Source organism: Silene latifolia, chromosome Y (assembly GCF_048544455.1).
Source record: "Silene latifolia isolate original U9 population chromosome Y, ASM4854445v1, whole genome shotgun sequence".
Taxonomy (NCBI): Eukaryota; Viridiplantae; Streptophyta; class Magnoliopsida; order Caryophyllales; family Caryophyllaceae; genus Silene; species Silene latifolia.
The window spans coordinates 29440353-29451590 of NC_133538.1; the positions used below are offsets into that span (position 1 = coordinate 29440353).

At 40.9% G+C, this 11238-nt stretch overlaps 1 protein-coding gene across 1 annotated transcript; it reads right to left on the reverse strand.

Annotated features, from left to right (window-relative positions):
* Positions 1–722: 722 nt before the first annotated feature.
* LOC141627781 (uncharacterized) lies at positions 723–1542 on the reverse strand. Its single transcript, XM_074441002.1, has 2 exons — positions 1310–1542; positions 723–1071 (listed from the first exon to the last, which is right to left on the reverse strand). Exons 1-2 carry the CDS (start codon positions 1540–1542, stop codon positions 723–725), a joined length of 582 nt encoding a protein of 193 aa, XP_074297103.1.
* Positions 1543–11238: the final 9696 nt, after the last annotated feature.

Here is an 11238-nt window from a genome sequence, read left to right on the forward strand (position 1 = left end):
ACAACTGCTATTAGTGAGAATACCAAAAGAAACAAGTATGTCTTTTGTCCAAAGTCTACCCTATACAGCTAGCCAGTCCCTCAGAAACTACCAGCATCTAGTACCGAATGCACGTGTGTATAAGAGATGGTTATGATTTCCGGTCTGCAGTTGACACATATCACAATTGCTATCAGTGAGAATACCAAAAGAAACAAGCCGGTTATTTGTCCAAAGTCTACCCTATACACCTAGCCAAGTAATAAATGAGTGTTTAGGTACATTCACTCTATTCTAGACATATGAATACCAGTTACCCTTCTCCATGTCACCCTACAACCATTTATACCCACTAGCCACAGTGTACTGTCCATTGTTGTCACACCAGGTAGCATTGCTATAACCAGTCTTCATCCTCTCCTTCACTTGGAATATCTTCCTCCATGTCCAGCTTGTATTTAGGGTAGGTTTATATGAAATCCAATCTCTACCTTTTAGCTACACATGATCCACCCATTTGATCCATAGGTGATCACTTTTAAAAGCCAACGACCAAGTGTATTTGCCAATCATGGCTATATTCTAAAGCCTACAATTTATGATACCCAGTCCTCCATTCCATTTATCTCTGCAAACAGCCTCCCAAGCAACTGCAGGTGCTTTATTATACTGATCACATCCTATCCAGAGATAACTCCTACAGATATTTGATATCCTGTCAATGACTATAACATGGATCACAATTATTCTGGCCCAAAAGTATGGAGCTGAGATAGCACAGCTTGAACTGGGACTAATCTCCCAGCATAACTAAGCTTCTTAGAAACCCAACCTCTAATTCTCCCAACAACCTTCTCAACTAATCTAGTGCAGTCCCCCACAACCATCCTTGTATAAGAAATAGGAATCCCTAGGTATCTAAAAGGAAATTGTGTTTCTTTGAAACCAGAAATTCTCAACACATATCCAACCTCTGCTTCTCCCATACCATTGAAATAGATTTCAGACTTGTCATTATTCATTTCTAACCCAGATGCAACTGAAAAGGTTACAAAATCTCTAAGAATGATAGTGATGGACTCCTTATCCCCCCTGTAGAGCAAAACACAAATGAGTTAGTTTGACTGCTTTACACAAGGGATGATAAGTAAAGCCATGGTTAGCAGTCACTCCCTTCAACACTCTGCTTAAATATTCGATACAAATAGTAAATAACAGAAGACACATGGGATCCCCCTATCTAATCCCTCTTCTGCTTTGAAAGTATCCAAAAGTGGAGCCATTTAAGGACAAAGTAAACAAAGGGGAGGAAACACACACCATTATCCACCTAATCATTTTCTCAGGGAACTGTAAAGCAGATAACATTTGCTCAATAAAGGCCCACTCAATGGAGTCATAAGCCTTCTTGAGGTCCGTTTTCATAATGCATCTAGGTGAGCAAGATTTCCTCTTATACAACCTCACCAAATCTTGGCAAATTAAAATATTATCCACTATATATCTTCTTTTAATAAAAGCACTTTGGGTTTCACTAATTATGTCAGGAAGCACAATGGCCATTCTATTACAAATAACCTTAGAAATGATCTTGTATAACACATTGCAACAAGCAATGGGCCTAAAGTCAGCAACACTTACAAGCCTGTCCTGCTTGGGGATAAGAGTAAGAGTTGTAGAATTTACCTACTTTAGCAATTTACCAGTGTGGCCGGACTCTCTTGAGAGGTTTAGTTTTCGGTACTTGTCGTTAGGAGCACCTAGACCAAAACAATATTTATAACTCCACAAAGAACTCTACTTTTAGTAAAGAGGCAAGTAAAGGTCGAATCCCAAGGGACGGGAATTGATATGAGATTTTCAATTGCAACTAGCAGTGTCTAGGGGTGTCACAATTTGGGGTTTGAATAGAAGATCACTAAACTAAATAGCAATGAAAGTAAACAAGCAAGATGATTAAAAAGGGGTGTAAACAATTGATTAAAGGCATTAGGGTGTTATGGGGTCATAGGGGATTCATGGGAATTGATCATACAAACATATTCTCAAATTATAAGCAAGCAATTATTGTTGTGATGGATCGAGTTGGTTTATATCTTACAATCCTAGGAAAGTTTGGGTCCCGGAGCCGAATCGATTAGATTGTACAACACCTACAAGTCGACTTAATCTTCCCTACTCAACTATATGCATGGTCTAATGAGACTCGAGTTGGTTTATGTCTTACAAGTCTCATTGAAAATATAGGTGATGGGTAAAAAATGCAAGGATTCATAGACTCGCATTTCATCAAACATAACATGTACATAAGTTGAGATCACAACAAGCAAGCAAATAAACTATGAAAACATATTAATTTAAGCATGAATCATCCCCCATGTTGGTTTCCCCTAATTAACCATTAACCCTAGTTAAGGAAACAACTTACTAATTATCATGTTGATCATGCTAGCAAGGTTGTGAATCATACCAACAAAGTAAAACATGATGTATAAATGAAAATAATTAACAATAATTAAAAAGTGATTAAGAGAATTATACCTACTAATGATTCCAATAATAAAACAAAGAATAATAGAAGTACTTGATGATTGATTGGAAGGTTGTCAATCTCCCAATAATAACCCAAATAATCTTCAATTACCCAAATTGAAAGATGAACAAAAGAGAGATTAATGAAATGAGATTTGTATTAAGACTTGATTAAATATTGATTACAAGATTAAAGAGAGATTAGATTGATATAAACTACACTAGAGATTTCTAAGAAGAACATGATTATCTAATTAGACTAATGGGGTATTTATAGTGGGGATTAGGTACACAAAATAGGGTTTACTAAGGGCTTAAATGACGATTAAGTCCTTGAGGAATCGCTCCTCTCAGAAAAATATGCGAGTCTCCTTTTTGCTAGTCTTTCCCGAGGTATGCGCATCCTTCATAGAACAAGCAGAAAACGGATTAGCTGTCACACAATCCGAGCGTCCAGAGAAGGGGACGAGCGGATTGTGGGTGTTTTGGACGAGCGGATTTGTGGGGTGGACGGGCGGATTGTGGTTGTTTTGAACGAGCGGCCTTCTGAGGAAGATGCTCGGATTGCTTGTCTTGGACTTGTGGATTGTGGGCAATTCGCTCGGATTCTAGATCAGCTTCTTCCTTTCTTCTTTTCTTCCTTTCTCTTCATACAATCCTTGATGATTTCCTCGGGGATGGAAGGATCTTTTCTCATCATTGCCCATCTATTACAATATGTACAAAGGCCTTCTAGTCTTGTCTTCTCTTTGATGCTTGGTCATTGAATTCAATCAATTTAGCTCCATTTTGCCATGAAAATGCACGGTTTGCACTTCTTTCCTACCAAGGGATAAAAACCTCAAAGAATATGTAAAACAAAGGACTAAAGACAATAAATGACCCAAATATGCACTAAAAAGCATAGGAACGGGTCTAATTCGAGGTCTCAATATGCTCAAATAATGGTCACATCAAATATCCCCAAACCGAACCTTTGCTCGTCCCGAGTAAAGAGGTGACAAAGACTAGGACCGTTATTTTAACTAACCTAATACCATAGCCGATATGAGACAACTAGCGGGTCTCACTCCGCCCCTTCAACTCACAACAAGACAACCATGAGGTAGGATGCCTTCTTACAAGGCAAGGTGGGTCTTGCCAAAATGGCGACACATCCAAGCATTAAAGCACATAAAACAAGTAATGGATGCATCTACAAAAATGAATAGCCACTTTCCTGATCTAAGTGGCAGAAATTATCTACAAGGGAAGCAATTCAAGTGTACACACTCCTTCATAGATGCAATTTCTTCAAACTACTTGATACCCGTCGTTGTGAGTACCAAAGATAAAATTTATAATCTCCTATTAAGACTAACCTAGGCTAGTGGTAACAGGGTCGAACCACAAGGTGGCAGTTGTAAATTCTAGTTGTTTTATAATTAGTCAAAGGTAGCAATTATGGGGGTTGGTTTGAATTGGTCTATAGCTAGAAGTGAACAGAGACAATAAACTAAAAATACGATTTAAACAGATAAAAGAAGGGTACTAGGATGATCGGTTCATTATAGCTTCGGCGGCATCAAACTAAGTCGGTCTAAATCGAACACAGGTAAGGCGGGAAATAAGAGGTCCTCTCGGTCCACTCCTAACATGTAGCATCTCTCGATCTCGCTATAGGTCCCTAATGTCACTAATACTAACTTTCGTCTGGCGACTAACGGTCTAAACTATACCTATCTTTCGATCTTAGCACAGTTTAGTCGATTTAATTGATGGTCTAATAACCTACCCTATCTTTCGATCTAATGGGTCGGTCACAAAATAGGTATCTAACTGGTCGCATGCATTCGATTTGTTAAATACGAGATTAAAACCAATTAAAACGAAGGATAACCTTACAAGGTCGGTCGATCGACCAACAAGGTCGATCGATCGACCGACACGCGGTTCAAATCCGTGTTAATCTAATGCCGCCTATGCTACAACTCCCCTACATCCTAGCACTAAAGATTTAGCTACTCATGGTGAAGGTAAAAACAACAAATAGACTAACAATGATTCTTTGTATTCATGCTTAATGTAAATCACAACAACGAAAATATGATAGTTGGCTTAGGGGCACTAACTATCAATTCTATACTAAGAATGAAAGCGAAGCAATAAACTAAGATTAGGGCAGAATAAATACCGAGAATTCCAGAGGAAAGATTTAGAACAAAGGCAGAAATTCCAATGCTAAAGTCGATATATCAAACCCTAATTACTCGGAATATAAACTAAACTATTGTGATGTGAAACTTAGTGTATTCTCTGATGATAAAACTAGATGTTGGTGTTACGTTATATAGCAATAAACGCCACAACTTATTTCTAAAACCTAAACCTCACGGGCTTTGAGATTCACGACTTTCTAATTCTCGCCTGGTAAAGAAATCGTCGATCGACTAATCAGGCCGGTCGATCGATCGCTCCTCAAAGAACAACAGAGCTTCGGAACCCGAGCATTGGTCGATCGACTGACAAGGCTGGTCGATCGACTGGCTGAGCTGCTACTTGATTTCTTTTAACTCGTGGACTTGTCTTTTGGGCCTTGAATTGCGCACCAAGCTCGTTCTTTAAGCAATTCCTTTGCGTCATTTGCAATGCAGATTACTCGGGGGCGGATTCGGCTTGATTTCCCGTCGAATTCTTCACATTTCTGCAATAAAGTACAAAAACGCGAAAGTAGAGGAAAATAGGGAAATATAGGCATATATCGCACATTTGAGCTTTGAAATGCGTGTAGAAAAGAGTGTGAAACATCGTATTTTAGACACGCATCAAATCTCCCCAAACCAAACCTTGCTTGTCCCCAAGCAAGAACTAGACTCGATCTAATGACCTAATGGAACGAGTTCAATCTCAGAGCGAAATGCAACAAGTAAAGCCTAAGCCAATTTAATGCACAACCAACAATCAATTAGTAATGTGAACCATGCAAACGAATTATAAAGTCGTTAAAAATATTGCAGAACCGTTGACTATAGAGACTTATCAAATTGGACTCTCGCGGGTCGCTCAAATCACTCAATAAGCGCAGGTGATATATATGTAAGATAGAGAGAAGTAAATTTTGTACAGACTCTCACCTAACTACGACCTATGAAGACATGCCAGCAATGAAATATGAAAGTGATCTCTACGACCGTACATACGCATTCCAACCAAACAGATGACCAATGACACATGCCGAGGTATATATGGGATATGTGAGGTATGGGTAAGAAGAGGCAAAACATTTCATGGCAAAGTGGGGGTACAGGTGATCAAGCTAGTACCAAAACGGAGCCAAGTGGCAACATCCAACTTCTCGCTCAAAATCTACGAAACGGTGCTATAACAAGCACAAACTCACAATCTCCAGAATACTAAATCAATAAACTCCCCATAGGATATGAATGAAACATGGGAGCAAAAATCGCCATAAGATAAGGATTGAATTATGCGAATTGATTCTCTTTTTCTCGAACCTCGCCGATCGACCACCAAAAGGGGCATCGATCGATCGCTTTGAAAACAAGACAGACACACTTTTTCGAATTATTATTTTTCATCTTTCTTTTTTTTCTTTTTCTTTGTACTTCTTTCTTTCCTCCTTTTCATTCTCCCAACAAAATCTCATAAGAGCATATGCTACCAAAAACGTAGTGACAATCCCAACAACTATACTACTAGCTTGACAAGGGCAGGCTATCTGTAGGATGTAGTAAATGGGACAAAAAGGGATATTTTTGGCAGTGTGGAGCTATTGGGCATAATGAGAAAAGGAAACCTCTACCACATGTGTCAACAAACCACAAACCAGATGCATACAGGTATTAAGTAGATCAAATTCATATTCATGCAAATTAAGGAAACATGTCTCATAAGGAGTACTACTCACATTCCTAATTAAACCGGTCATGAATGTCACCAGTTATAGGCTCTAAAACTCAGAAATATGATGTAGGTTGCCAATTTTCAAAATCAAGTTTCAAGTTCAGCAAGAATGTAACGAAAACTCGTAGATATGCATTTACGATTCTACTAATAACATGTTAATCAAGCAAGGCTCAGGCGAAACAGGTGCAAATGCTAAATCATCATAGAAATACTACCGTTCCGACTCGACCTATATGCTAAAATAAACGTGCATTTTATGGGATTTTTTTGAAATTTTTTTTTTTCAATTTATTTGGAATTTTGTATATATAAGAGAAATGAAATAAAACAATGTAAAACAAAATTAAACGTGAATGCAAGCAAGTGTTATGCGACGCAAAACCCTTCCCCAAACCAAATCGCACAATGTCCCCATTGTGCAAAATCATGAAATGAAGAAAAATGGAAAACGGGAATTTGCGAGAATATAAAATAAAACATAAAGACATAAAGGAAAGACTTGGGAACTCACAAGACTTTAAGCGCAGCAAAGGAAACCTCCCCAAACCAGCGTGAGCTAGGAGGTTTCAGTAGCCAGCAGTGCTACTAAAAAGTACCTGAAAGACAGAAAGTACCACTCATAAGACCGAAGAAAGCAATTTTGAAACGTAAAATTGTGCATAAATGAGACAATAGAAGGAATAGATAATTCGACAGAAAATAAAGTGGAGTAGAAGACTCCCTTAGGTCCGCATATCGACCAAACACAACAGGGGAAAGGTCGTAAACGAATGTAGCAGCAGCAGTGGTCGATCGACCACTAAGGTCAGTCGATCGACCAAGTGGACGTGAATGAGCTCCTGTAAACCTGCAATTCAGATCGATCGACCAATGGTTCCAAATCGATCGATCAATACACTTCTTCTTGAGTGTCTTATTTCTTCGTAATTGCTCAATGGTTTGAGCTAATAAGCTCTAAATACCTGCAAAAGCACAATAATACGCGCCCAAAATTGCGCAAAACCCAGAAGAAGTCTAAAGTGCATAAAAAAACCTAAGCAAAAAGAATAAAAGCGAAGTTTTCGCGCACACAAAAGCGATAAAAAAAAAAAATGTCTTAACAAAAAAGAAAGAAGTTTATAACGAGCATGATCAACTAATAGTTGATCAAGAAGGACCACGGTATGGCCCACTTCATCGGCTTCTGGCTACTAGAGGTAGCCTCAATGGTGCTCATCTTATCAGTTGCACCCTTCTTAGCTTCGACAGACGGAGAACTCAGCTGATCAGCTTCGGCATCTCCCCAATTAAGGACTTCCTTGGGATCGTTAGACTCCAAATCAGACCATCTCACCTTGGCTGGCTCATTTTCTACTTCCTCATCGGTCCCATAGCTTAGGCATCCAAGACCTCCTCTTTAAATGATCGGCTCTCTCGCGGCTGGAATAACTTGCAGCTTGCTCTTCCCCAAACCAGCTCCTGCATTATTTAAAATAACAGATTCTTCCTCCTTCTTGCTCCCAATCCGGGGCGGAAGGGTTACAACAGGAATAGAAATAGGCATGTCGGGAAGTACAAAGTACGATTTCTTTTCAGAAACCGTGTTACAAGTTACGGGCCACATGGGATCCTTTTTCTTAGCCGGCTGGGCAAAGACAATAGAGTGCTTTCCCACTTTGAAAGTCAAGGTTCCTAGACCGACATCTATAACTGCACCAGCAGTGTGCAGAAATGGCCTACCCAAAATGATGGGAATATGGTCATCCTCAGGCATATCAAGGACAACAAAGTCAACAGGAAAGAAAAACTTCCCTATTTGGACGGGTATGTCCTCTAGGACTCCTATAGGCTCGACCGCAGATCGGTCAGCCATCTGAACTGTCATCTCAGTTATTGCAAACCTGGTCAACTTAAGCTTTCTAGCTAGACTTAAGGGCATGACACTTATGCTAGCTCCTAAATCACATAAAGCCTTTTCGATAGAAAAGGTACCTATGCTACAAGGGACGGAAAAACTGCCCGGGTCTTCTAACTTATGGGGCGCAGTGTGAGACAAGTAGGAGCAAGACTCTTTAGTTAACGCAACAGTGTGAACATGTTCAAGCGATTTTTTCTTTGACAACAACTGTTTCATAAACTTAGTATACGCTGGCACTTGGTTAACTAACTCAAGGAAGGGTACCTGAACATTCAAGCTACGAATAACTTTCTCAAACATACTGAAAGATACCTGTTCCTTGGTTGACACGAGTCTCTCCGGATATGGGGCTGTAAGGAGCACCTTAGCCCTCTCCTCTAATTCGCGCGCGCCGGCGTCCTTGGACTTTGGCTGGAAGTCCGTCACCTTTTCTTTGTTGAAGCTAGACCCCTCCTCAGAACATCTCAAATGAGACCCATTGACCATCATTGGATCGAACTTGAGCGGATCGACCCATCAAGACTCTGGTCCGCCCAAAACTTTCGGGACCGTGGTACCCCGAAACAAGTGGTCTCGTAGATTAGTTGGCATTAAAGGACGAAATTCTTCAACATCAGCAGTGATATTGGTCGATCGACCACCCTCCTCAGTCGATCGATCGATCAAGTTGCACATTCGAAGCTCCTGAACCCGTGTTTCGATCGATCGACTAGGTACTTGATCGATCGACGAAATGCCTGGTGAGACGTCTTTTTCTTTGATTTGTTCGTTGAAGCTTTCTCTTGACTTATTTCGCTCATCTTTCTCGACAAAGATCCTCAACCATGGCAGGACCATCAAGGGTGGACCCGCTCCTCAAGGTGATGGCATTTAGGGTCTCTTTTTGTTCGGGTTGAGTGGGTAAGTGTCCCGGAGCTCGAGTGTTACTTTTACTAGCCAATTGAGCAATTTGGCTCTCAAGTAACTTCATCCCGGCCTCTCTTGCTTGGGACTCCTTTAGCAACATTCTTAAGCTCGGAGAACTCGGACTGCGTTGATTGTTGTTGTTGCGGCACATAAGGAGGTTTTTGATATCTGCTTTGTTGCTTTTGATGAGGGGGTATATAGGGTTGTTCTTTGCGGTGGAGGTTGGGTTGGATTTTGGACATTTTGGCTTCTCCAACTCAAGTTCGGGTGCGGAGGCTCGTAATAGGTGTTCGTCCCGCCTATAGTGTTGAAAGGCAACACAAGATTCAAAAGGGCTAGGGCAATTTTTCGAGACATGGCCCTCAACTCCACACCTTTCACAAAGGAAGGGACCGTCGACGACACAAAGATTGACTTGGTATATCCCACCCTTAGAAGCTCCTCCTAGCTCATATTTGTCAAATCTCGCGGTGAGAGCCTCAAGTGCAAAGAACAGAAGAGGACTCAACAACTCTTCTCCGGTTTCCCCTCGAATTCCGTGTACTCGGCCTTGTGGGTAGCTAGATCGTCAATGATCTTCCACCCCTTGGTCGCTCCCAAATTTTCAAAGAAAATCTCCCGTTGGTCTGCAGGCGTCCAAAATGGCCCTCTGATCGTCGTACAACCCATTGTAGAAATGATTGCACAAGCTCCACTTTTCAAACCCATGGTGCGGTATGGTTCGCACCAACTTCTTGAATCGGACCCAAGCCTCGTGGAAATTCTCATCTGGCCCTTGTTTAAAGCCCGTGATTTGAGCTCTAATAGCGATCGTCCTTGAAGCAGAGAAGTACTTCTTGTAGAACGCCAATGCCAATGTATTCCAATCAGTGATCTCCAGAGCGGTCCGGTCCAAATCTCTATACCATTCCCTTGCAGCATCACGAAGGGAGAAGATGAACATGGTCTCTTTGATTTGATCCTGGGTCACGCCAGCTGGTGGGGGAATGGAGCAGCAGTAGTCGATAAAAGTCTCCATATGTCTTACTGCATCTTCATTTGCAGCTCCACCAAACTGATTTCTCTCGACCATGGTAATGTAGGCAGGCTTTGGTTCGAATTTCCTGGCATCTCCTGGTAATTCGAACCCCTTACATAAGTTGTCGGCTGTCGGCTCAGAAAAACTAGCTATACTTGCTTCCTCGGCCATGACTGGAATTTCCGGAGAAGTAACTGTCTCGGCTGAAGAAGTGGAAACGGGTGAAGACTGTGGGTCTTCTTCGAACAGATCGTTCTCGTGATAGCTTGACAGAGTACTCAGCTCTTCCTCTGTCGGTAATACTCTTTGTGTTCGCCTCAACTCGCGCAAGGATCTCTCAAGCTCAGGGTTCAATGGTACTAATTCTCCACCCCGTGACTGCGATAAGATGAAACTACAACAAGAATATAAGAAAAGTTTAAGGAACAAAAGTCCCTTAAACCGAGAAAGACCGAAAATAAAAACAACTAAAATTAGGACTATTGCCTCCCCAAGAACGGCGCCAAAATTTGATACCCGTCGTTGTGAGTACCAAAGATAAAATTTATAATCTCCTATTAAGACTAATCTAGGCTAGTGGTAACAGGGTCGAACCACAAGGAGGCAGTTGTAAATTCTAGTTGTTTTATAATTAGTCAAAGGTAGCAATTATGGGGGTTGGTTTGAATTGGTCTATAGCTAGAAGTGAACAGAGACAATAAACTAAAAATACGATTTAAACAGATAAAAGAAGGGTACTAGGATGATCGGTTCATTATAGCTTCGGCGGCAGCAAACTAAGTCGGTCTAAATCGAACACAGGTAAGGCGGGAAATAAGAGGTCCTCTCGGTCCACTCCTAACATGTAGCATCTCTCGATCTCGCTATAGGTCCCTAATGTCACTAATACTAACTTTCGTCCTGAAAAGCGACTAACGGTCTAAACTATACCTATCTTTCGATCTTAGCACAGTTTAGTCGATTTAATTGATGGTCTAATAACCTACCCTATTTTTCGATC

Coding starts and splice junctions, on each gene's coding strand:
- LOC141627781 (XM_074441002.1), bottom strand. CDS start 1,542: ATGGCCATTGTGCTTCCTGACATAATTAGTGAAACCCAAAGTGCTTTT. Junction 1,072..1,309: donor TTCCCTGAGAAAATGATTAG/GTGGATAATGGT, acceptor TTTGCTCTACAG/GGGGGATAAGGAGTCCATCA.